The sequence below is a fragment of the Genypterus blacodes genome, unplaced genomic scaffold, assembly GCF_046128005.1.
Source record: "Genypterus blacodes isolate CSIRO-AG114 ecotype Tasmania unplaced genomic scaffold, CSIRO-AGI_Gbla_v1 ptg000044l_1, whole genome shotgun sequence".
Lineage (NCBI taxonomy): Eukaryota > Metazoa > Chordata > Actinopteri > Ophidiiformes > Ophidiidae > Genypterus > Genypterus blacodes.
In genome coordinates, this window is record NW_027466857.1 from 828,891 (window position 1) to 856,634 (window position 27,744).

Below are 27,744 nucleotides of genomic sequence, written 5' to 3' on the forward strand. Positions count from 1 at the left end.
AAACAGCACGCTGATCTTAGGGGCAGACACATGCTCGAATGTAAATGCTTCTCTCACAGCCGTTGGAAATAGTTTTCCTTTGAAATATGATCGGATAGATTCAGATATGCTGTATCTGTGTGTACTTTTTGTGTTGATCTATGTGTTTGAAATAAATAGAAAAGAAAAGGTAGATGTGTATGAAGTGATGGAAACTCTGGCGGAATTGTTAACCAGGAACCGTGAGGCCTGGACTGATTGATCCTTAATTCTGATTTTACTGTAACGAGGATAACAATATCATGATATTTATGATGTCACATTATCAACAAATGTAAATGATGTAAGTGTGTTTTTCAATGTTCTGCAATAGCGATATTATAATATAATAAATATAAATATAATGATATTATTACATCTACCACTCTCTAATTTGAGTGTGTATCATCCCATACAAAAGCATAATGTATGTCTGCTACTGCAACTTTTAGAAAACTGACCAATTTTTGTGATGTTTTAGAAAAAACCATTATCAACAACAGCTCTTCACCAAAGGACTACATTGAGGGGGGGATTTACACTTTGGTAAAAAAAAGAGACTGTATCACAGTGAGTGTGTGTAAAAATACACAACAAAACAAAGCTTATGTCGTGTAATCAGTGAAGAAAAAAGCAATTTTAGTGTTTAGTGCCCGTATTGCACAGGATGTCAAAGGTCAAGATTCAACAGAAACCCTTTGTACCGCAACAGTAGCCTGTCGTGAAGAGGATGAGATGGAGAGGCCGGAAGGGAAGAAGGAGGAAGAGGAGATGGAGGGGAAAGATGAGACAGAGGGGGAGGAGGTACACAAAGTAGAGGAGAAGAAGGACATTTACATCATCATGGCAGAGGCCAGGAAAAAGATCTACTATACTCAAGAGAGTTCAAGGGGATATAGCTGTAGGAAATGCTCTTAAAATGCTCTATTTGAAAGTACGGGTAGGCAATATTCAGACACATAAGTAGATAACGTTTTGCTTCTTAAACAAAACAAAACTCCCCTTCTTTTTTGTTTTTAGGCATGTACACAACAGGTGTATCAGAAAGCAAGTCTGTTCTGAGACTTAAACCGTCCGGGGTCTTCGCTTTATAGTCAATCAACAGATAGCCGTAAGGAACACTCGTAGCACCAAAACATTCCATAAAATACTTGCTTTTTTTTTGTTTGGCCATGAGGACAACCTGATATTTATCTCTACAATTTTTAAAAAGAATAAGATAACCTTTCCTAGGAAAAGCAAATTCTACACTAAATAAACACACAAATTCCTATGAGGTTCATACTTTGTAAATACATTTTGCACTTCAACATTATTACCATTATCAACAAATTTGTTTTTATGTATAGGTAACAAAGAATCATCGTGTGGAGAAATAGACAAACCTTCAACAAAATTGACAATTCTAATATTCAACAAGTCATCTTACAACGACTGCCAACATGAATAGAAATATACAATCTTTTCAATGTTTTTAGACACAAGTTTCTGTTTTTCCAGAAATCATAAAGTAATGTTTTATGGTCTGGAAACACACGTTTTGTGGTCATTTTTTCTTGTTATTGTTAGGGTTATGGGTAATACTTGACAAACACTACATGATCAGTCAGTAATGAAAAGTGTCTGACATCATACTGGTCTCAGAACATGTAGAGGATAAATAATTTGAGGTCTGTCACTAATTTGCATGTGGGGAGATTTTACACATTAAAAAAAAAATCCCCACAAACAAATTAATTTTGTTGATGCAGCGCCCTGCTATGTCGATGACTATTTTTTCAGGATCTAACGGCACACCTGACAGAGCCCTCTCAGAATTGTTGGTTATAGGCAGGGGTCTGTTATGGGGTATCAGCGCTTGTACTTTAAGGAAGCATTGAGAAGAAGAAGAACACCCTTTATTGATCCCAGAAGTTGAGAAATTACATTTTCAGACACATGCATTTTATTACATTACATGCAGTATACACAACACACAATGCAATCAACACACACATATCTGAAATTGCGCCCCTACACACACACATGCACCGGAGGGGGCACCGCAGGCAGCTAGCAGAAAGCACCCTTGGAGGAGGTTGGGGTTCTGTGCCTTGCTCAAGGGCACCTCGGCAGTGTCACTTTTGTCACTGGCAACTCTTCGGCTGCCAGTCCACGCTTTTTGGTCGAAAGGGGGCAGAGTCCCTATAAACTGAGCCACAGCCCTGTAGTTGCACTGGTAAGGGAGCACTGGGTGGTAGAAACCACAAGGAGACAATACAGAGCATTATATCAACCAAAATCAAAAAACATTTTGGAACGTATTTTGGTTAGTCAAAACGGATTCAAAATCGCAGAAAATAATTTAGGGATGACCGATTGCATAGCTTTTGCTCCATTACAAGGAGGTGAAATTGTAATAGTGATTTTCTTTTGCCCTCAGCAGCTTTGTACTACAGTTGGTACAAGTTAGTAGGACCTCCAAACAGCGCTTGTCTGGGATGAAGTCTTTCAGGTGCCCCATAATTCCTCAAGAAGACTTCAGGGTCAGATTTCTAAAGAGTCCCACTCACATTACTAAATCACTCTTACATGTAGTTTGTACGTTTGTCTAAGAACATTTAGTTTTTGATTAAACTGTATGTGCAAAATGGAATGCAGTTGATGGGGTTTTAATGACCGAAGGTGAAACACTGAAAAACATCATCTACCCATCTACGCCATAGGGCCCACATTGTTCCTCGCCGTGATTCACTGCATGCGGAATTTTTATGTTGTATTTGTACGCAATCAATTCTAGCCACTGTGTTTTAAACACCAGCAAGGTGGTGTAATTAAAGGGATCTAATTGTGATTACTCCATAAATGCTTGATGACAAATTGTGCATCTTTTGTCCAGCAGCACGACATCGACATCTGGCCAGATGCCAATCGGGCATGCCTTTGTTGTAGATAACTATAATTGTGATACCTGTGTCTCGTTTAAATTTTTATATGTCTGACAGAGAGACTTTGTGATTCAAATCAAATCCTGCTCTGGCATAAATTTGATGCACTTGCTCTAAAGTTTCAGAATGATCAGGATTCATAAAATGGGCTATACACATAGAGAAATACATGTGTTTGTAGGTGTGTATAGGCAGATCTGCTTCTTTAAAATAATTTGGTCATTAGGGGTACTTCCAACTCTATTGAGAGCTGCAGTCTTCAAATTCAAGTGTGTCATCCAATAACATATTAATACATCACATTCAATTGCGTTCAAAAATATTTCTCTGTTGTAGCTGTTGTCAGAAATTAATTGACAGAGATGGACCTTTCAGGTCTTAGATTATTCAGTCTAATGACACGCAAGTTTGTATTTTGTTGCATTTCAACCCCGTTGAACTTTTAAATAAAATCACACACACACCATACGCCTGTTTTATGCTCTCAATGAGTTGTCTCAATGAGTTGTGGGCTAAAATTATTGTGATGGATATGGATAGATGATGTGTATATATATATATTTATATATATATACATATATATTTATATATATATATATACACGTGTATATACATACACGTGTATATATATAAAAATATATTTATACTGTATATACCCATATATATTCTTTATAATTTGGAGTTATTTAAAAATGTTTCAATGATCCGTCTTAAGTATTGTAAGTATGTATTCAAGTATTGTTCAATGGAAAGACATTTTGCTGCAACAAACAAAAAAGATAGGGTAGTAGGTAGGTATTAGGTTGGGCAAACTTTAGTGCAACACTTACAAATCACAACAATTCAAATAACTAGACTCCGGTCATTGTGAACAGTGGTTGTGAAGTACTGTAAACCTGCATGGCTTTTGTGTCATTTCAATTTCTGAAATATGAATTCACACCATGGACCAATAGCAAACTGTCTTTATTGGTTCGACCATTGAAAGACTGGCAATACTGGGAAAGCTATCAAATTCTAGACTTGTTTATCTGATACAATTCCTTTATTATAAAAACATCTGAAAATAAAATTACAATTCAGTTACAATTTTATTGTGTTTTATGTAGTTAGTACTAGTACTGCCTAATCATAAGACCACATGAAGAAATCTCACCCAGCCAATTTGCTTAACTGTATTGGCAAGAGTTGCAAGAAATTTAGATAAAGTTACTGTAAAAACATGCAAACTTAACCTTGAAATATGTTTTTATTGTACTGTATTACTAGTGGCGGGCCGTCAGGGCCAGCATGGCCTTCTCTGCTGGCCTAAACATCATCAATTTAATTTTGATATATTTTTTCCACAAATATGTATTAAATTATTCCCCATAGTCTATTCTCTTCATTTCATAGCTTTCATCTTGGTTGCGCTGCTTCCAGCCTCAGAACAAGATTTGGAGGGGGCTGGGCTTTATGTTAGAGCTTTTATCCAATCATATTTCAGCCTTAATGTGTTGCCAGGGTCCATGAAATCTGCCTTTAGGCCTTCAGAATCAACAGTGCAGAGCTTGTGGCTTAAAGTGAACGCAAACAAAACTATCAGATTTCGAGTTGGCTACTACGGGCCAGCTAGCAGGCGTACGATAACGTCAGCACATGCGTGTCTTTTGATTGGATACACACTATTAAGAGGCAGAGCTATGCAGAGCTAGCAAACTGAACTTGAACAAGCTAATTTGTGTAGATTTCTACAAGCTGTTTCAACCCACAGTGGCTGAAGGAGGAGAAGAGATCGGTTTGGTCGCAAATATAATTACGCCATTTTCAAAACAAACTTTTCAAGAAAAGCTAGACATTGTGAGAAGAGAGCGGCCAACCCCGACGCTGGCGATCCAAGCAATCTTAAAGTTGGTAGTTTAACACTCTTTATTGTAAATGCGGATTTATTGATCATAAATGCTTCGGAAATGTTAATATAACTCTGTTGTACTTGACTATGTTGGTGATGCAACGCCCGATCATACTGCGTTTCTGTCAAATTGTATAGTTTCTAGAGCCATGGCGTTATAATGATGGTATTAAGAGGTGGAATAATTAAGGTAGGATTGTGTAGGACATCACTGAAGGCCTAGGTGTAAAATGCACGGCCCGCCACTGTGTAGACAACATTGTGTGAATTGATATCTTCCAAAATGTAACTGTTGGAAAGCACAATTACAGAGGAAAGATGGTGAGTGGCCATGGTTTATTGCCAGAAACAGGAATTCAGATTGGTGATGGGCACCATCTACTACTGTATTGTGGCAAAATAAGGGTGCTATACATGCACATCTACCCTGAAGCCAGATATTTCCCCTGAGGAGAGAGGGTTCTAGACTCTCAACAGGTTAAGCCACACACCTGCACTGCCCTGTGTACCTTGTGCTACTGAGTAGCAAAAGTTAAGAAAATGCAGGTTCATTCATCAGTTCTGTAGTAGGGCTACTTTGGGCAGCATGCTGATGTTTCTTCTTGTAGCTGGGCCAGCGACACACAGGGCAGCAGTGTCTGCCTTCTGTCAGCCAAACAACAATGCATTGCTGGTGGAAGGCATGGCCACAGGGTAGACCCATTAACAGCTCCTCAATAACAAAGTTCTCCAGACAGACCACACACTCAGAGCAGTGCAACATGTCACAAGGCCATACAGACCAATCACACTGCTGATGGAGGCAGATACACTCATCCTCAACCATCACAGTTGGTTGTGCAATAGCATCACAGGCTTCCGGGCAATTGCTACTAAGGATGTGTTTACTCCCTTCCAAGACCAAGTTGCTGCAAACAGAGATATGTCTGTTGTCCCAGCAAAAGGTCTGATTTTGATGTGGTTTTTCACTTATTTGGTTGACCAGCGCACTTTGCCTGTTGGTGCTTTGTGGAGAACTGTTGTGGTCATGAAGCGGTGAATAAGTCTGCTTCCTAAAATCTCTGTCTGAATCTGAGGTGTTTGTTTCTTCACCAGCCCTTATACCAGATGCCTCCCCTTTCTGTTGGTGTACAGCTCTGAACCTCCAGGTTGGCAGGGCTTTTATGTAATCTACGTTTATTAAGGGTCGTAGCCAAAGATCAGGGAAAGCAAGCTGCTCAAATAGAAAGTTTGGGTCATCCTCCCAATCTGAGTGGTTGAAAGGGACCTGCTGCAGTGATGTAATTGGATGAAGTAGATATGAGGTGTACCAATCCCACAGACTGGTCAACCACTCAAGATTAGTTGTGGTATCTTCTTGGCTCCTACTGACGCAACGCCTTTTCTTCTCAAAGTAGTCGATCAGCAAACCATGGGCCAGGTAAGTGGACAGGAAGAGAGCTGGGTGTGACGAGTAGAAGGTCCAGTCAGCTCTCACCAAGCTGGCCAGTGCTGTGGTATCAGCACAACGAAGCAGCTTCAGGCTGTAACCATATAGACTGTCCAGGTAGGGCAGCTGAAGTAGAGCCTGAAAGGGATGACGTGATCAAACAGACATTAAGGGTCTATTATTTTGTTGGGATTTGTTACTCTTACTTTAACAGCATTGTGAAACATGCAACATTTGTGAACATTTCTTTAAAGCAGAGTACAAAGGGTTAATGTGACAGAGTTCACTACTTCTGATGAGATTGATTTGATTGAATTGTCTTAATTGAGTGTTTGATTAATTTCCTACCAAGCTAATTTATTAATTAACTCATTGGGAGGTCTTGCCCCTACAAAGAGTAAAGACTCTTTCCTCCTACAGTTGGCTTTAATGAAAGTTAATTATATTGATTACCAGATGGTAGTAGAACAAAGAATACTGCAATTATTTCTGACCTCAAGCATGGCCTGGTATAGTGAGCATTGTGACTACCTGAGAAATTAAGGGAATGTAGCATGCAGTGGTCTCTATGTAGCAGTTTCCACTTCCATCAGTGAGAAGGGAAACTGCAGATTCTTTTGCTTTCTCTGTTTTATTGGACATCAACTGAAATGAGTCCATGCTTTTTTTGATGTATTGTTGTTATACCAGCTGCATTTCCGTTTCCGTGAATATACCATGGAATGGTTTGGACATTGAACGGCATCCAAAAGGGAATATCAATCTCATTTGAAGCCATTAGGCCTGTTGTTAAAAACAACATCTGGTGTAGATGATTCCCTACCAGAACAGGAAGCCAGGTAACCAGCAGAATGGAGTTGAATGTTCCAAGTGTTCGGATCAAAACAACAAATCGTTTCACAGTCGCTCCCTGATAAATAAACACATTAAATAATTCAGTATTATCAAAACTGAATAACTGAAAAGCAATAAATACAGAATTATATATAAAAAATGAAACCCAGATGTGCAAAAGTTGTTTCATGATGGGCAAAGGCAGGAATTAATGTATTTTGCCTTGAAGCTGTGGCAAAGACAAGCTAAGAGAAGATAATGACCTGTGTTATAAAAAGGTCCATCCAGGCCAGCAAGTTTATCAGAACCAGACTGAGGACAAACAAATCATTGACCTCAGGTTGGACTGAACGCAGAAAAGTATCCATGGCTGTTAGAGACAGGAATTCACCAGTACTGCAGAGAGAAGAGAACAGAGAAGAAGCAGGAGGAAAACTGTACAGAGCCGGACTTTTAAACCACAAGATTATCTTACATATGAAATAATTACCTGTTGCCATAGTGATAAAGCCCTTCAGGCATCTTAAGGATGTAGGCAGGAGTCTGTGTCACACCAATCTCTGATAGGCAGCTGTGATTATCCCAGTGACGAACATCAACAAAGATAAACTCAATTCTCCCCGTGAATTTGACAGACAGTGAGGAGAAAAATGCAGGAGGCTGAGACAGACGAGCAAATAGAAACATTTTCACAGGATGGGTGGGATCAGATCGCCACTCGTCTACAAGCTGGTTAGACTGATGCACAGTTTTGATGCGCTTGGCTACATGTGAGGTCATCCAGCGAAAAATGTGTTCAGTTTCAATGCGATGGCCATTATATTCCTTCAGCATGACTTTGCCTTTGGATGCTGAAGTTTGAGGAACAGACATGATGAGAGTTGAACGCTGCCAGCGTCGCTTGATGCATGATCTAACAAGAAACACAGATAAGTTTGACTTATTACAAGCATCCAGATTCAGCAATAAAAATATTTTTTTTCAAACCAAATTCAGTAAGTACACTGAATGTACCATTATCTCAACTAAGCATTTATAGAGGTACAGTGCAGTGGCAGCATGCAAATGTGTACCATAAGTATTAGCCTGTGTGTTGCTACTCAGCAGTCAGATCAGTTATATTCAGCACTGACTACACCTTTTGATTTATTTGAGATGTTTATTTTAAATAGAAGCAGGGACTGTAATGCTATTGTCACAGGGAGGATGTGTGAAAACTACACTAGAGAAGTGAATCCTGGTATAGTTTTCACACATGCTCTTTTTCTTTTTACCCTTCTCATCATATACAGTCTGATTTTTACCAAAGTCACAAAAATAGAAAAAAAGAATCAGTGAAAACAAGTAAACATTCACAGTCTTGGTTTAAAAAAAAAAAGAGTGGACGTCCAAAAGCACATTGGAGGCAGTTCTCCCAATAGATGAGTCTACAGAAATTGTCTTTAAGCCTGCTTGATCATGCTCTGATGTTGTGATTTTGTTTATTACAACCGACGCTGGCTGCATTACTGTGCAGGTACATGGCCAAAAAGCTTTTTGGCAGTTTCAAGTTTGGGAGGCAAGCATTAGACCTCTGTGTACATATTGCTATGGCAGTGAAAATTACTATCAAGGTACTATTTGATGTCAACTTGCTGAACGTCAGCTATTGTTCAGTCCTGGTTTGGCAGAGATGTCTGTGTATTTCTGTATATAGAGTAGCAAGTAAAAAGTGAATTTTGTAGGAGTTGCAATTGATTCAGCGAGAGAAGTTTTTACCTCAGAGGTCCACTCATTTTTAAAACCCAGACTGTGAATGTTTATTATTTTCAGCTTCTCCAGTCTGTCAACACAACATAGATTACCTGCACACCAATTATGGAAGTACCTCCAAATCAGACACTTTGCCTCCAACAACTTCCAAAACTTCTCTTCCCCTCCCCCTCAACTAATGTGGAGAGAACTGCTTACGTTCAAGACACCACTAAGAGGGGTCATCTCTGAGATCTACCACCGCATCCTGGACCTAGGGGACCAATCGAACTGGTGGGACAAAGTCATATACAAACTACACACTGTCTCATTGTGTGCTTGTCTCGCTCTCCATCAGTTTAAGGTTGTACACAGGGTCCGCTTCTCCAAATCAAGATTGTCTGAAATTTACACAGAGGCAGTGGACAAATGTGATCGATGTTTGAATCCACAATGTAACCTAAACCACATATTTTTTCATATCTGCCCCAGGTTACACAACTACTGGTCTGATTACTTCAAAACAAAGTCCACCATATTGGGAAAGTAGTTTCAACCTTTTTTCCCATATTGCCATCTTTGGAACCACACCCAACTCAGGCCAATGTAACACTGCACAAAAAGAAATTATCAGTTTCACCTCTCTGCTTGCTAGACGGTGCTTGCTTTTGCAGTGGATATGATGCTTTTTCTTAAACTCGAGAAAATCAAGTACACTATGAGGGGACACACTGATAAGTTCTATCACAAATGGCAACCATTTCTTTCCTACTTTACATATCTACAGGCTGTACCAGTCCAATGACTGGAAATTTGAACACCAAGTACGGTAGTTTCTTTATCGCAGGCGGGCCAGGATGGAGATGTCTGAATGTGGGGTTGTGTGACTGTTGGGGTGGGGGGTGGGTCAGGTCTTTTGGTGGGATTACTTCTCTTTTTGTTTTTCTCCTTTCCCCTCCTTGTGTCTCTCCCTTTTTTCTCTTCTTTTGCTCTTTTTCTCCCTCCACAGCCTATGAAGTGATCTGTAGCTGCCTGCACTGTTGTATGATGTCATCCTGTAAAAACTGTACCTACGAGATAATCAAACTTACAACACTGATATCAACCAGAACTCTGCGGCCACACTACTGTGTCATTTCTACATAAGCTTTGACTGCTGTGGCTTTCTGCTTCTGTTGAATTTACTTGAACATTATATTGCCTATTTTGCCTCAGGGTCTAAGTTCACCTTTCTCTCTCTCCCTCTTTGGCTCTCTGCCATCCCTTTGAAAAAAGCAATAATAATAACAAATATACTACCTTCTTTCTTTTTGTTGTCTCTCTCTTTTCCCACCTCTTTCTGTATAAAAAACGATCTCAAAAATGTCCCATAACTGTATGCTGTCATGTCAAATGCTCGCTTCAATACAAAATATACAGGGAAAAGATTGGAGCACGAATGTGATAGATTTTTTAATCCACACTGTAACCTAAGCCACATGTTTTTCTCTGGAACCAGATTACACAACTACTTGTCTGGTTACTTCAACACTATGTCCACCATGTTGGGAACGCTGTATTATCCTGCCGGAAGTAGCTATCAGAAGATGGGTTACTGTGGTCATAAAGGGATGGACATGGTCATCAACAATACTCAGGTAGGGCTGTGGCATTGAAACGATGCTCAATTGGTACTAACGCGCCTAAGTGTGCCAAGCAAATATCCCCCACACCATTACACCACCACCACCACCATCCTGAACCGTCCATACAGGGCATGATGGAGCCATGCTTTCATGCTGTTAAAATTCTGACCCTACCATCCGAATATCGCAGCAGAAATCAAGACTCAGACCAGGCAATGTTTTTTCAATTTTCTATTGTCCAATTCAACCTTTTCAACCTTCTGTTCACCGTTTACCTTGGTTGTAAGGAGTGTTTATTTGAGTAACTGTTGACTTACTATCATCTCCAACCAGTCCTGCCATTCTCCTCTGACCTCTGGCGTCAACACTACATTTTTGCCCAGAGAACTGCCAACTGCCGCTCACTGGATATTTTCTCTTTTTCTGACCACTCTCTGTGAACCCTGCTGATCTACTGGGATTTTCACGCACAATCCCAGTAGATCAGCAGTTTCTGAAATACTCAGACCAGTCCGTCTGGCACCAACAACCATGCCAAGTTCAAGGTCACTTAAATGACCTTTCTTCCCCATTCTGATACTCGGTTTGAACTTCAGCCGGTCGTCTAGACTATGTCAACATGCCTTAATGAATTGAGTTGCTGCTATGTGATAGGCTGATTAGATATTTGCGTTAAGCAGTTGAACAGGTGTACGTAATTAAGTGGCCGGTGAGTGTATAATACACAATTGTCTAATGTTTCCCTTACTGCTGCAGTTGAACAGGTGTACGTAATTAAGTGGCCGGTGAGTGTATAATACACAATTGTCTAATGTTTCCCTTACTGCTGCCTCTGATTAATATATGCATTCTATTTAACTTTTATTTCATGCAGTTTTTTATGTACACTTTTCTTTGATAAACAGCAACTTCCAGTAAGGGGTCCACCCCCACTCCATTGCAGTTTTCAAAAAACTTTACCTCAGGGTTAAAAAAAACCTTTGCTGCACCCATTGACTGAAGATGCTGATTTTTTTGACAACCTTAGAGTGGCAGCAGTGTGCAGATGACTAGAGTCTACATGTGCTATACGACTAGTACCTTTGTTGACAGGAAAAGCCTGTAGTGCTTTTGTGGCCATGGATGTCAAAGACTCTTTAAGATGTATGCTATAAACACATACATTCTAAAATGTTGTACCACAGAGAACCTTTCAGGAAAGACAATCTGTGAGCTGTAAAAAGAAATGCCTCAATTTGCTCCTCACAAAATTGATCAAACCTGATCAAAACAGTCTCAGAGAATTTATTTATTTATAAGAATATATTATTATACATTTTATAATTTATAAGAATGATGAACATGGACATGCAAGTCTGGATCAAAGACCACAGTCTTAAGCCCAAAGAAGTGCCCAGGCTAGTAGAGGTCTTCCAAATGGCAGGACAAGGCAGCAGATGCACCTACCATGGCTGGTGGAACCAAAGTAACTGAGGTCTGATGGGGGTGGTGAGAGTTATGGTCATGACAAAACAAGATCAGACACCTTCAGCAGACAAGGCCTAAGTCAAAGTCCAGACTGATAGAGATGCTGTTGCATGACTTAATAGGCCGTTCATGCTCGAAAACCCTTCAATGTGGCTGAATTACTGTAAAGAAGAGTGGGCCAGAATTCCTCCACAGCGATGTGAAAGACTCATTGCCAGTTATCACAAATGTTTGATTGCAGTTGTTGCTGCCAAGGGTGGCACAACCAGTTATTAGGTTTAGGGGGCAAATACATTTTCAAATAGTGCCAGGTTGGTTTGGATAGCTTTTTTCCCCTTAATAAACGAAATCATTTAAAAAATGCATTTTGTATTCACTCAGGTTATCTTTGTCTGATATATTTGTTTGATGATCTGAAAGGTTGAAGTGTGACAAAAAAGCAAAAACAGAAGAAATCTGTGGGGGCAAATACTTTTTCACAGCACTGTAAATTAACACCGTTTCCAAATTTATGGATTTGTGACACAGTATTTTGTCGGGACATTAGGACCAATCATTAAGTTTGGCTGAAGCACCAATGGATGAGCAATAAGAGCCAACAGAATGCACTCAGTTTAAACAATGTATTAATCAAGAAAATATAAAGTCTTCACAGATTTAGATAGCAAGATAACAATGAAATTGAAATCTTTAGGTCCAACAACAAAACAGCAAAGCTTCAAATGTATGCCCTGGAGGGGCTTGGTCTTACCACTTGTAGTTGCAGATGTTAAAGTTCACATGTAATACGAGGAATTCTCGAAGTTTTTTTCAACCATCAGTAGTTATCCTAGCAGATCCAGGAGACAATTGCTCGCTATCCTCAGATTGGTCCGTGGTGAAAAAAAAAACAATTAAAACATCTGATCTGTATGAGAATGTACAAGAATAATATTCAAAACCTGTACTTCACCTGTATATCATAATTCAGCTGCCTTCATAAGTTCATCTTTCTCAATATTTCAAATGCAATTCTCAGATTACAAGGTAAATAAACAAAATATTTAACATCCTTTTGCATAGTTTTTGCATCTTTTCTCTGCCTATCTTTCTGCTCCATCTGCCCAAACAGAGGATGGGGCATCTCTCATAGACAATAACCTCACTGTCAATAAAGCTCAGATGCAGTTTTTAATCCTTCTCATTCCATACCAAGGAACATTTACGGTGTCTCCTGACATCTTTGAACAAAAAGTTCTTTTGGCCTTGTAGTGGTACAGCGTTAACGAGTTTTTAAGGTGTTGACACTTAAGGCTCATAGCGGTGGCCTGGAAGTTGAAGATGTTTACACATGTGGAATGTTTGTGAAATGAATATGTTTGAGATGTGTTTGGATGATGAGGATGAACTTATTCCCCCCTTTCTCTCTTTCTTATATATGGGTCTCCAGAGTTCTTATCTGTTGTGCCCCTAAGTCTAGAACAGTGGTCTCCAACCTTTTTGTCTCTGAGAGCTACTCTGACAAAATAAAAGTGTCCGTGAGCTACTCGTGTTTTACATTATTAGTAACATTTATCCACATGGCTGATTCTCCACCCAAACCAGCTGTATAAGCGTCTTTTGTGTGAACATTTATAAAATGTTGATATCCAACACTTCAATTCAGCAACATAAGCTTGTTTTTTTTCTGTAAACATTTTCATTATTTTCTTTATATTATTAGTTACTTATTTTACTATTTTACCAATGCTATATCTTTCATATTTCACATTTTATGTCTGTCCACATATTACTGTCACAATTTCCCTTCACATTCCCTTTAATTCAGGGAATTCCATGTAGTTCCCATATCATCTGTACTTCACATGCATTCAGTCTGTTCTGATGTTAGTGAGATGACAGAGTGTGTGGTACTATTTTCATGAGGAATTAAAATAGTTGTGGAATGTTCTTGCAGTGAAGCACGGTCTCTGTCGTACAGTTTTGGAATGTTTTTGTTTTCCTGTTTGGAAGAGCATAGACTGGATTGAGAGCCTAGGTGGAGCTTATTTTTTCTCCCAACTGAACTGTTGGATGCAAAGTTCTCATGTCTGTGAAAATTTTTTGTGGAGCCTGCTCCATGTGACGGCTTCATTCTGCATTCTGCCTTTATGTTGTCACAATTGTTAAAATGCATCCAAATGCTGCTTTTTTCCAGCTGTCACTCATCACTGCTTTTCTCTGTCCTGCTCTGTACCTGTAGTAGACCGTCAGCATGCCTGCCCCTCCCTGCTTGATGTTATGATTGTTCTGTCTTCACGTGAATTGGTCGAACGGCACAACATCAGTTCAAACATTCAGCCTTCCCGTTGTTCATGGCACGGAGAAAACCATCCTATCATTCTGACTTGTATTAAGTTGCAGAAAAAATAAAAGCGGACCGTAACTGGCTGCCATCGTTCACCTAAAAAAGAGGCGACTTTTTGAGCCGGTCTGTTCCCGAAAGACATATCACGCCCTGCTAGCAGCCGGAAAGTCCTGTGAAAAGTTGCTGTGGACTTTGGTGAATTCCTCTATTTGTTGCCTTCTTTCGGGGCGGTCATCGTTAAATCCGGCGTGCGCTTGCTAGCCGAATGTTATGGTGTTGCGCAACCAAACTTGACAGCCGTGTCGTGTTGTCGTGTTGGACTGACAGCTGATTGGTTTATAATCCTTTTGTGACAAAAGGGGGCGGAATGTTTGTGAATTTGATTGAATAGAAATTGAAACAGCTTTACCAAGTGTTGTCAAATGTACGTATTCTTTGAACCTTTCGCAAGCTACTCAGAACCAGGTCGCAAGCTACCGGTATGTGTTGGCGACCCCTGGTCTAGAAGGTGTAAATCTGACATGGGATGTACGAGCTTGTTGTCTCAAGAAAGTTGAGAGGCACCATGTGTTAGTCTAGTTAGGCTATAAAGATATGGTACAAGCCTGAAGAAGTTGTCAATCTTTCCTGCTCTGCATGTAGTGGTACAGAGTGAACCGGGGCTGTAATAAACTGATAACTCCATCTCAGTAAGTCTCCGTGGCGAATTTGCATAGACACTTACATCCATTCTCTCTCTAAAAGCCAGAATAGGATATCAATAAAGAAATCTAGCCATTAAAAAACCCTGACCTCAAAATGATGATGATCAGGCCAAAAACACAAAATGTGATGCCTGTGGAATTGTTTATCTAATTATCCACTTATCTATGGAAATAAACTCCTCAATTCTTCAACAATTTTCTTTATGAGCATATGCAAGTAGGCTTTTGTGTGTATGGGGGGACGATATAAAACGAGACGAAGAAGTATCATTCTCTTACCTATCTATCTCTGTATATCAGTCATTTACCTGAGGCTGTACTTATTCATATCGCTCCTCTTCCGATCCCGCGCTACTCCGCCCTGCAATAGCTCTGCGCACCCCCCACTTTGGGAACCACTGACTTAGATCATTACATATATTCCAGAGCCTTGAAGAAATTGAATTACTGTTTTTGTTGCTTCATAGTGTTATATCCTTAATAACAATTTTGTGGTAATTAAAAATTGGGACAGCCATCATGGCGGTGACAAGCATATGATGATTTATGATGCTAACTAAAGTTCACTAGGTATTGAAACAAAGCCAGTGAGGAGTATACAGGTACATCTAAAAAAAATTAGAATATCATGAAAAAGTCCAATATTTTATGTCACTCATCTCAGAAAGTGAAACCCATATATTATATAGATTAATAACACATAGAGTCAAATATTTCAAGCCTTTATTTCTTGAAATTTTGATGAGCTAACAGAAACACAAAATTCAGTGTCTCAGAAAATTAGAATATTACATAAGATCAATCAAAAAAGGATATTTTAGACAGAGATCTCAGGCTTCTGAAAGAATGTTCATTTCTATGCACTCAATACTTGGTTGGGCCTCCTTTTGCATGAATTTCTGCATCAACGCGCCATGGCATTGAGGTTGCTTTGATAGCGGCCTTCAGGTCATCTGCATTGTTGGGTCTGGTGTCTCTCATCTTCCTCTTGACAATACCCCATACATTCTCTATGGGGTTCAGGTCAGGCGAGTTTGCTGGCCAATCAAGCACAGTGACACCATGGTCACTGAACCAGTGCAGCCATCTACCAGGACATTTTAGAGCACTTCATGATTCCTTCTGCTGACAAGCTTTATGGAGATGCTGATTTCATTTTCCAGCAGGACTTGGCACCTGCCCACACTGCCAAAGGTACCAAAAGCTGGTTCAGTGACCATGGTGTGCTCGATTGGCCAGCACCTGCCCACACTGCCAAAGGTACCAAAAGCTGGTTCAGTGACCATGGTGTGCTCGATTGGCCAGCAAACTCGCCTGACCTGAACCCCATAGGTTCTCTATGGGGTTCAGGTCAGGTGAGTTTGCTGGTATTGTCAAGAGGAAGATGAGAGACACCAGACCCAACAATGCAGATGACCTGAAGGCCGCTATCAAAGCAACCTGGGCTTCCATTACACCTGAGCAGTGCCACAGGCTGATCACCTCCATGCCACGGCGCATTGATGCAGGAATTCATGCAAAAGGAGGCCAAACCAAGTATTGAGTGCATAGAAATGAACATTCTTTCAGAAGCCTGACATTTCTGTTTAAAATATCCTTTTTTGATTGATCTTATGCAATATTCTAATTTTGTGAGACACTGAATTTTGCGTTACTGTTAGCTGTAAGCATAATCATCAAAATTTCAAGAAATAAAGGCTTGAAATATTTGACTCTATGTGTTATCAATCAAAAAAACTGAAAGTAGGTTCCCGTGACATGAACTTCACACTATTTGAAAAACTATAATGTGCATATGGACATGGCATATAGCAAATGACGCTATGGATCACTATTCAAGGAACCAAAATATATCATGTTTAAGCTTGCACAACATGTTATGGACCAAAATGCATTCCATTCATTATAGCCCCACTTATGACACACCTCGGGTGGGTAGATCTAAGGGGGACACTTGAAACATCACGATGAAGTGTCTTAAGCGTCATTTGAGGATCTATCAGTCAGAAACATATTTTTGTTCAAAAAGTACACTGTGACAAAAGTTCAATCATTTTTAACAAGACATTCCAAAGAACCAATTACATGTCTCTTAGTCAAAAATCCAGTGACTACTTCAATAAAGGCATAAAGTATTTTGCAGAAATGGGTGTGGCCTATGACAATAGCTGCAGCTCTTTTGACTAAATGTGTTGATATAGGTTATTTAAATCAAGGGCCTTACAATTAGCAAGTTATTAACCATGTTTCGTTTCATTAAAGTGCTCCCTCAAGGATGCCTAATGGTTGTCATTTTTATAGGTGTGGCTAGAGCTCCTACTCCTTTTACCTATCCTCCAAAGTCGCACCATTTGGGCCCTAGAATCTGTTTTCTGGCAATTCTGCCGTAATAAAAATAATGATAACATGAACAAAAATAATAATGTTCCGGCCTTCAACCAATACATATATAGGTACAGCTCAATAAATTAGAATATGGCCGTGAGCACCCCGCCGTCAACAAAAGTGTTGTGTTCAATCGCAAAAGTTTTGGTGGTGTGACACTGCATTAGCTGATTGAGTGTGACAATAAAAACTTTTTCAATATTGAAAATTTCAATATTCAAATTTTCTGAGATACTGAACTTGGGGTTTTTATGAGCAGAAGCCATAATCATCAAAATTAAAACAAATAAAGGCTTGAAATATTTCACTTTGTGTGTAATGAATCTATAATATGAGGGTTTCACTTTTTGAATTGAATTACTGAAATAAATTAACTTTTCCACGATATTCTAATTCATTGAGCTGCACCTCAAGTGCAAGTAGCAATTCCATACCATGTAAAGCCATGCAACTGTTCTACATCTCCCTCACAACAGTTGTATCAAACAGATTTGAAATACAACAAAGCAAAGCTATTTACAAAGATTGTAGTAACGATAGGCCAGATGGAGCCAAAGTACCCCAAATGTACTAAGTGAAAGCTCTATTGTGCTCTAAGGCTGCTTTTATGCAAAAAGTGCACATTGCAATGAGCTTAGCGTCCCATTGTTGCAACTCGTGAGAGGTGCCTCCCAACCTCGCAGTGCTGCCAGTGCACAGATCAGATTCTCCGTTCTGCTGTTGCATAAATTGCATTTGGTAACTTTTAAGACTTGGGTATGTCCATCATTGTGACTTTAGTTAAGATCAGGACCATACATATTTGAAGAGTTTTTAATGCAGAAATTTAAAATATGCCGTTCCAAATTTTCCTTGCCACTGCAAATTATGCATACCTTTGCTAAATTATCAATTTGCAGGTTCATTGGTATATATGCCTTCACTCTCTCTGCTGTGACTGCACTTGTTATTGTTACTGTGGGATGAAAATAAGGCCCTGTACCACCTGTAGTCACTGGAGCAGTTGAAGGTTCCAGTTCTGATCCCAAACTGAGACACTTTCTGGACCATTTTCCCCCAGTTAGACTGACTTAGCAGAGCCTCGCGGTCTTGAGCGATGACCTGCAGTTACACAAAGGAAAATGGGAGACAGAAATTACACAACAGAAATGAGCTGCACTTCAAAGATTACAATTTATATATCTCCCCTAATTCAGTGACCCTTGTGACCCAGAAATTGACCAGGCCCGCCATCTTCACAGTTTATAACCAACTAACCTTCAAAGAACACGTTGCTTCAGTCTTTCCGTATGCAGATTTGCCCTGTACAACATCAGGACAATCAGACTTTCCCTGTCTGAGTATGCAGCACAAGCTCTCACACCTTGACTACGACAATGCCTTATCGGCAGGTCTACTGGCATGTGCATTTAAATCGTTTCAAATTATCCAGAATGCCCAAACCCAAAACAGCACACGTCACTCTGCTTTTCACCTCTTTTCATAGGCTACGAAACCCTGCTCATATCAAGTGCAAGTCCTTGATGGTCACCTACAAAGCAGTGACCAATATTGCACTCGTTTAATTCTCATTCAGATTTATGGTCCCTCACGCTCACTCCATTCAGCCAAGGAATTGCACCTCATGCCACCAAAACAAGACCCTAAATCCCTAGCTTTTCTTTTGTGGTCCCATGGTGGTGGAATGAGTTACTAAACTCACCCAGACTAGATGTAGTGTTTTGTCAACGTGTGTGGACTGATCGAGGATTTCCACTGTAAAAGCAAATTTGGGATTGTCCTTAATGTGCAAGGACTTGTGACTTGACTTGGACTTCATTGACCAGACTTAATTGATAACAATGACTTGATACCCACTTGTCACTGCTGTTCACTTTTATGTTAAATGGTGAACTAAAGGCCTGTGGTTGGATATCCTACAAGGATACGATGAATGTGATCAGTGCAACATATTTGGTTGCATATGTGTAATATTACTGGTCATAGAAGCTTTCCTCCTGGTAAATAACACAACTTAATTACATGTTTCAGTTTTGATTGTAGTTGAACAGGCAGGCAGAAGGCAGAATGTGACATAATGACCTTTACCATTCTGTCATACAGTATATAACTCCCCATCTGTTTTTGAGTGCTCGTACCTGAACCAACCATACCCCATCTTTGGTGTCCTCCACTAATTCATAGAAGTGCATTTCTCCACTGAACTGTGTGGTGCTGGCCCCTCCTCCTTCTGTCTGCTCCTTCTCTTTCTTGATGGCCGAGTACAGCTCCCCCTGAGTCAATTCTCCTGTGGAGAAATCAAAAGTCATGGTCTTTTCTGTAACAGAAGCCCTTACAGACCCAAATTGTGTAACCAACCATAAGAACTTTCAACCAAAATTATAAAAATGCACCCATCTAAATGGGACTTGAAAATTGCAGAAAGCATGGCTATGTAGCTAGGTAGGTCCGGTGTGAACAAGATTTGGTAGAAATCTGACCTACCCATGCAATTCTATATCTATGGATTTCACTTCATTTCAGTACAGGGAAGATTTCCTAAAAGCATTCATTAGTTGATCAACTTTCGTAACCAATATCCTGGTTACCTGAGGCATGTATTATGAAGCCAGATTAAGGTATTAGTCAGCTAAATTGAGGCTCACATTTTTTGCTGCCTCACATCTGATCATACTCTGTCCCCAAAGTAACTTAAGCTCCACTGCAATCCTGGTCCTGAGCAGTTGGAGCATTTGTTGTAGCTTAGCCTGGCAAATTTTTAAATACCGCCTCATGACAAATCACCTTGTTTGGAAAACAGCATTACTGTTCTTGCAGGATACTGTTGATGGATCTCTCTATGTTCTCCCTGTATAAGGTAGGGCAAGGATATTTAGATAGCAGCGACATCCACTTGATTTCCTGGAGGATATGCTTACCAACACTACAGATTATCGGCTGAAGACAGACAGCATTTATGCTTCTTACTTGCTCTTTCACACTGGTGGGATTACAACTAAAACAATAACGATGAGAATACTGTCAAGTCTAAGGTATTGATCACAAGGGAATCACCAAGATGCAGTTATGGAGAATTGTTTTATAGAAATACTGCCTTTATTTCACATGTATGATGTATGGAAGTTATTCCTTCAAATAATTAAGTTTTACCTCAGTTTTAACTCAGAGCCTGATCAACACCAACCTTTAAGATACCTCCTAAAACCGTGTCCACCAGTTTACACTTACTCTGTAAAAGGAAAACCCTGGTGAACCCCAAGACTAGCTGGGAAAACCAGCGGACAAAGCTTGCTGTTCAGTTTCACCAGGGGTGCCCACCAAAATCCGGCCCACCAGAGTGTCCAATCCGGCCCCAGGTGCGAAGTGCAAAGTGGACATTGACGACATAATAAAAAAAAAAAAAACTGCTATTCCTAATCTGTCAATTGGGGCCGCACTGTTTAGAGTAGCAGAAAAGGGTTGACACACAACTCCAAACAGAACAGCTGTGGTCGGGGATCGAACCCACAAACATCTCTCTGTGGTGGAAAATGTGTTAACTGCTAAGCCACCTAGATCCATGCCACAATGTATGAATTTAATGGTAGTGAGTGTAGTGGAGAGGTAGTGGTGCAATCCCACGTTTATCAAAAATAGACTCTGATATTTTAGTAAATTATTCTTCCATGTCATCTCCGTCTATAAAAGGCTTTCCTTGTGGTCTTCCTGAAATTATATTTGCTCTCTGCAGCACTGTCGTAATCGCTCTTTTACATTAATCTCCAGCTTGGTGCTTTTCAGTAAATGCTGCATATTTGTTCTGGAAATGTCTTTTAACATTACATTGATTGTTGTTTGCCATTTTTATTTCTCTATAATTTCTCTCCATATAGCAAGCACATTATTATCAATTATTATTATGTCTCCCCTGTATCGTTGGCAGTGAAAGAAGATGTACTGTATCTGTCCAATCGGAAATTAAATCTCTATGTTCCTCCAGTACTTTTTTTGGAGTTATCCATGGCTAGTGAGTCAGTTCAGTTCCAGTTCTACACAGATGTGGTAATGCTTGTAAATGTAAATTGTTTAAAATGATTTCTAGATCTTTACCAGTCATTTTATATAAAGTGAATTGTTATTATGTTTATTGTTGAAATAAGCACTTGTTTTTCTCAAGGAACTTCAGGTTGCTCATAATGTTTTATAAAAGATACCTCATTAAATGTAAACATTTTCAATGTGTACTTGTACTTCTTTGCACTAAAACAAAGGGAAATCTTGGGAGTTGTCCATTAACATCCAAGTTATTATGCTATGATATTACTGATTCGGAGTTTAAATTGCGCTGAATGTGGCCCCCCGAACATAAACACCCCTGCTCTACACTGTCAAGCAGGAACGATCCCTGCTAGGATTTCCTCACTCCTGGGTAATCTGTTGTGACTTGGTGAAATATCTAAAGAAATGATCTAAGATTTGGTGTCACTTAGCTCTAAATTAATACGAAAACAACTTGACAATTTCTTCTTTTTCCCAATAGGTTAATTTCTCCCTTCCCATCATACACAATTGCTCATTTGTCACTTGTAATCTGCCATTAAATTGCATTACATCTCATTTGTTGATTCTGCTACACATTCATTTCAATACTGCATTTATTAATTTGTCAGTCTCTTTACTTAGTAATAAACACACATTTACATACACTGATATAAGATTGATTTTGCTTAATTTAATAAAAATTGGGTTTGATTAATTTCATCCCAAATTAATCAATTCATTTACTTGGGGGGTGGTTCCCTAACAACGAGTCAAACATAGGCAGTATAGCTTTCTCCAGCAAAGTAATGTCACTGAAGATAAGTTAATGATTTTGCTAATTAAGTCTGATCAAACCTATCATTTTTATTATTATAGTGCATTTGACAGGAACAACTCAGTTCACAGAGAATCATAAAGAATAGGACAATACACTAACAAGCTCTTCTGAATATATCCTTAGCAAAGCAGATGCTGTAACGCTAATTCATGCATTTTTCACCTCCAGGCTGGATTATTGGAATGTCCTCTTTTCTGGCTTGAACTCTGCCCTGAAAAAAACTGCAGCTTGTTCAAAACACTGCAACAAGACTCTCCCTAGCAAGTCCTAGCATCGCTACATTGGCTCTCAATCAGTGCCAGGGCTGACTTTGAGGTCCTACTTCTTATCTATAAGATACTAAATGGCTTAGCTCCAGTGTATCTTTCTGACCTCATTGCCACTTAAGTTCCCGCGCTATCTTTAAGATCTCAGCAGGCAGGCCAGCTTGTCATCCCAAAGGTCAAGACAAAGACCGTTGGAAAAAGAGCATTTTCATTATGCGCTCCATTTCTCTGGAACGCACTTCCTGCACTCATTAAAGAGGCAGGGTCCCTAAATGTTTAAATCTCACCGAAAAGACGCACCTCATTTCAGTGAAACGGCTAAATGGACAGGAAGCAGAGTCTCCTACTTGCAGGAGAGTGATTAGCCAACCCAGGTTTAGTTCAGGGCTTAGATAGACTCTGTCCACTCTTGGTCAGTGATAGTGTGAGTGTAGTTAAGAGGATGGGGCCCATAAGCTGAATTTCTCTCTCCATCCTTCCCATCGTCAACAGTCCAGAGCAACGGAGAGTGCGGAAAAGAGGTGAAGAAACGTGTGCAAGCAGGTTGGCACGGGTGGAGAAAAGTGGCAGGAGTGATGTGTGACAAAAGAGTATCAGCAAGAATGAAAAGAAAGGTGTACAAGTGGTGAGACCAGCGATGTTGCATGGTTTGGAGACAGTGGCACTTAGGAAGGGACAGGAGGCAGAGTTAGAGGTAGCAGAAATGAAAATGTTGAGGTTCTCTTTGGGTTGTGAGGGGCTTATGAGATGACAAGCAAACTTGCTAAACCCGGCATAAAAATCTTAAATAAATCTTTAAAAAATCTTAAATCTTAAAAAAATCTTAAATCTTAAAATAGCCAGGGGAAACTTCACACAAGAAACTGGTGGGTCTGCAAGCATCATACAACAATGGAAGTGGACAGCTTACAAAGCCCAGCACGTACAGTAAACTGAATAGACTTGACTATAGACCAGAGGCTGTTACCTATTGTTACCATGTTTTGGGCTTATTATTATTTCTTCTTGTAATTTGTGAAAACTAATAGAATATACCTTAAAAGAAAACTAGAGCTTAAGCTTTTGTATGTCCTGCAAGTGTTGCAGTGATTGGCTCAAAAGGGTGCGCTCATTCCTCACCAAACAAGTACTTTTTTCCCTTTGTGTAGGCTGAATGACTTGTCTATCCTTTTACCTACTGTGTATATGTTTAAAAAATTATTGTGTACCTATTGTCAAATAATAGCAGGAGTAGATTGCTGCATGATTTGTTCAAGAGTAATCGTAAGGGTGAGAAGTAGCACTTCAAAGTGAGTTGGATATTAGGTTCATGGTTTTAAGATCTGAAGATAGTTATAGTAAAGCACACGTTTTTTGTGGTGTTGAAATGTTGAGTGAACCGTGCTATATATTGGAAGTTAACAAGTGACCCAGGGGGTCGCAGGAGAGCCTGGGCAACTCAGCTTGGCAACAGTTAAGAACTGTACATGTAAACAATAAGTGTTGTTGGTGTGAAAAAATGCCCCGCCACGTAGCATTTATTGAGATTTTTTTTGTAATTGATCTGGTGGGAGTGAAAATGCCAAACATGGATGTGGTGAAAGATGTCATTAAATCGCATTTGTGCTAAAATGACGGAGGGAAATAAAAGTAAGTGTTAAGGGAGAAGAAATATAGAAAATGTCAAACAATTTAAAGCTTGCAAAGGTGGAAATCCAAATACTCCAGTCTTGGATCACATTTGTTAAGGATATACTCCCAGCAAGGGTATTTATCAGTTGCGTATCTCACCCAGTGAAAAATTATAAGGGACCTCCACTGCGATGTCAAATAATGGACATGTAGCAGTGTGGAAGATCATGACATTCTTTACTGTACAAAGGCAGGCTGAAGAGAACCTCCATGCTAATGTCAACGACAAGGACGACAACAACTACGGACACAAGCCCCCTGAGTGTGATGACAATGTAGAAGAAAACATCGGGGGAAATGATCCCGAGTTCGGATCAGCCAGTGGGCCAGAAGACATTGCCCTTCCCTACCCAGCATACTACTTGCAAATGTTCAATCTATCTGGAACAAGCTGGGAGACAAGCTGTTCTCTGATGGGATGTACACCTTTCCCTGGAGTAGCCATCTTACATCATTGCAACGCGTTAGCACAACTTTATGCAAATCAACGTATTTTCATGATCATTTAGACTACGTTGAAGTGTCGCCCCAGTCCTAACTGGGAGTTCACCTCAGCTATCTTCTCTGCTATGCACTAACATTTATTGTGAACTACAGAAGTTATATAGACAGGTGTGATTTCTAAATCAAGCCCAATCAATTTAATTAATGGTATTTGTTGCCTAATTTTGGTGGACTCCAAACAAGGCATGGGAACATTTCAATGATAATAGATAATTATTGGACACTCCTGAGCTATTTTGTCCAAATCCGATCACCAACAATGCTATTATCCATATACAACCCGAATTTATTAAGCATTAGCCCAAGTCACCAGTTCTTTGTCTCATTTTGTCCACATGTATCACATTTCCTAGGTCCTAATATTTCCAAAATTTCTTTCTTTCTCATTATCCCCTTCTCTCTGTATAACAAAAATCTGTTAACAAAAGATGTATAACTGTATGTTATTGTCATGTCAAATGCTTTCAATAAAAATAGTATCCAATTCCAAAATTGATTCAGAATTGAAAGCACTATGTTTTAGGATATTAGAAGTCGGGGTATTCTTGGACAGCAAAAATGCAGAGGATTCTAAGAGGAGAGAATGTCTTCTTTTCAAGTTGCATGACGCAGGCACCATGAGTACAATATGTAGCTGGATCAAAAACTTCATCAATAATTGATCATTGAGAAAGGTGTTGGGGGAGTTAATTCAATTACTGAGGATCAATGAATGACATTTTTCAAACTCCTGATCATGGAGTTGGTCTCTTTTTGCTGATGATGCTGCATTCTTCTCCAACATGGCATACTCCTCCCACCCTACAATTATCTCATCTCTAACTAACACTTTACCATCCGGACTGCCAAGCTGCCCCCCCTGCATCATCATCGCTTCTACCTGCATACCTGGACTGCTCTCCTAACTAACTGCATGACCTGCTGCTCCAGGATAGACACTGTCACTAATAGGATTACATTGTATTGCCTTGCATTGTGCTTATATCATTCTCTCTCTCTCAATGCATGACTGTTTGTTACCTTTTTGTATGCTTTATTGTTCTTTTGCACAATCTCACTGGACGTTCCTATTGCACACCCAGCCATTTATAGAGAGGGAATCTCTCTGGGAATTGCCTCTCCTGATGCGTCTTTCTTTTTTCTTTTGGGCGGAGTCTGGAATTTCCTGATGTTATGGGCCTGTAAAGCCCTTTGAGACATTGTATGTGGTATTGGGCTGTAGAAATAGTTGACTTGACAATGTAGAGGAGAGGAAATATTTTTTACATGTCCAGTATCTCAAGTTCAAATAGCTATGAACCAGTTTAATAGTAATATACAGTATTTGGATTTAAAAGAAAAAGCAGAGATTTGATTTTAAATATTTATGGATGTCCCCTCAAAGGAATTACGGTTTTCAATATCCATGGGCTATCCTAGAATATTAGAAGATAAACTTCGATCATGATGTATAAACTTTTCATTCATGCAAATTCACCAAAATATTGCAATTTTCCACAATGCAGCATAATTTAAGTTAGGTGTGATTATTGCAGCTCCTGGAGGCAATTCAGCTCATCAAGTCACACCACGGCACTAAAATCAGTGACTAACATTCAGTGACAGTTTTTACTACAGTTATTGGCAATCTATATCTGTTATATGTTCTCATTCAGCAGCTTCTTTACTTGCTCTGTGGAATGGGACATCAAGTTCTCACTCTAAACTTCTACAGCAGATCTTATATTGTTGGTTCATAATAGAGAAAGTGGACGTCATATTGATTTATGAGGGTGCCATGACTTTCAAGTAAAGTTGCTAATAAGATTGCAGAGGAAAATGTTGTTAATGTTGGGAAAGACAAGACGGCTTTGGTATTATGAAGGTATCAGGTAATGGGCAAAAGAAGTTGAAAGAACAAGAGGGATATAATGCCTCTCTGCAGGACACCATAAAGGGCAACAGATATTTTTTTAGTCAAACATAAATGAAGGTTAAAGTCTTACTCAATTTATTGCAACTGGGTCATTGTAGCCTAGCCTCAGCTACTGCATATGCAAACCACTGACAAGCATCCAGATTGATTGCGTCAGTGTGGAAGTCAAGCCTTCGACTATCTTCTTTTTCCTTTAAGTCTTTCTTTTCCTCTGGAAAGAACTATGAACTTGTCAGGAAATCTATTTGAAGTTATCTGTATTCCAATAGGATAATATCTGTTTCACCACTGAAGCACAATAACTAGAATTATATTAATCATACGGCAATAATAGCTTCAGATCCAAGTCAACCCTCACCTGATTTCCCCACTAGTTCGCTGACATCTTTCTTCTCGAACAGTCCAGAGTATCCCAATCCTCGGCACTCCAGGATTGTCTTCAGTTTCTTATAACTAAGAGTAACTGGATCCACTAGCTGAGTTGCAAATAAACCAGTCTCGTACCAAACTACCGCCTCGAAAAACCTCGCTAACATAAACAATAGTATGAAATATAAAAGCAGGAAAAAAAGTTTTAACCACATCTTAAAACGTTGGTTCGACGAGGCCGTTGGTGGCAAATAAAGGAGAAATTCTGACACTGACACTGACTGCACCTCGTTCCCCGTGAAGCTAAACAGACCGGAATATTTCGGATGTAACTACTATTAAAGTTAAATCGGAGTGTTAGTCAAACCATTATCCACCACCATTAGTCTGCTAAGAGAATCCTCCACCGATTGACCAGTTAACTTCCGCGGATCCAAGGCTAGCGCCGACAGCTCGACGAGGTCGTTAGCTTAGCATCACAAGTGGTTCTAGATTGTGGACCTAACAGATTGTATCAAGCGAACGTGTTGACTAAACACGAGGAAACGTTGTAGCTGGCTGTCCGTTGCAATTTCCGAGCCTCTTGAACGTTATAGTCCAAAATGTTCTGCACACTAAATGAAAACAATGACGACTCTTAACTTTGCAATGATCAGCTGGCGCAAACCGAGGATCTGACGTCATCGCAACACTTCCGGCTCCACCTCACGCATGTAAACAAACGCGTACAAGAGGCAAACTGTCTCTAGGCGAACCAGGGGCGACTCGTGAATATTGGCGACCCACCGCCCAGGACACCATTTGTAGTACCTTCGAAGACGGAT

At 39.7% G+C, this 27,744-nt stretch overlaps 1 protein-coding gene across 2 annotated transcripts; it reads right to left on the reverse strand.

Annotated features, from left to right (window-relative positions):
• Positions 1 to 4,685: 4,685 nt before the first annotated feature.
• rnf103 (ring finger protein 103) lies at positions 4,686 to 27,608 on the reverse strand. 2 transcript variants are annotated; one of them, XM_076149219.1, is made up of 8 exons: positions 26,910 to 26,950; positions 20,122 to 20,185; positions 19,476 to 19,624; positions 18,323 to 18,438; positions 7,590 to 8,012; positions 7,363 to 7,495; positions 7,089 to 7,175; positions 4,686 to 6,403 (listed from the first exon to the last, which is right to left on the reverse strand). In XM_076149219.1, the coding sequence occupies exons 2-8, from the start codon at positions 20,138 to 20,140 to the stop codon at positions 5,369 to 5,371; spliced, it is 1,962 nt and encodes a 653-aa protein (XP_076005334.1). In that variant the 5' UTR covers positions 20,141 to 20,185; positions 26,910 to 26,950; the 3' UTR covers positions 4,686 to 5,368. The 2 variants fall into 2 exon arrangements, with proteins under 2 accessions (XP_076005334.1, XP_076005333.1); XM_076149218.1 differs by lacking the exon at positions 20,122 to 20,185 and having other exon boundaries at positions 26,910 to 27,608.
• Positions 27,609 to 27,744: the final 136 nt, after the last annotated feature.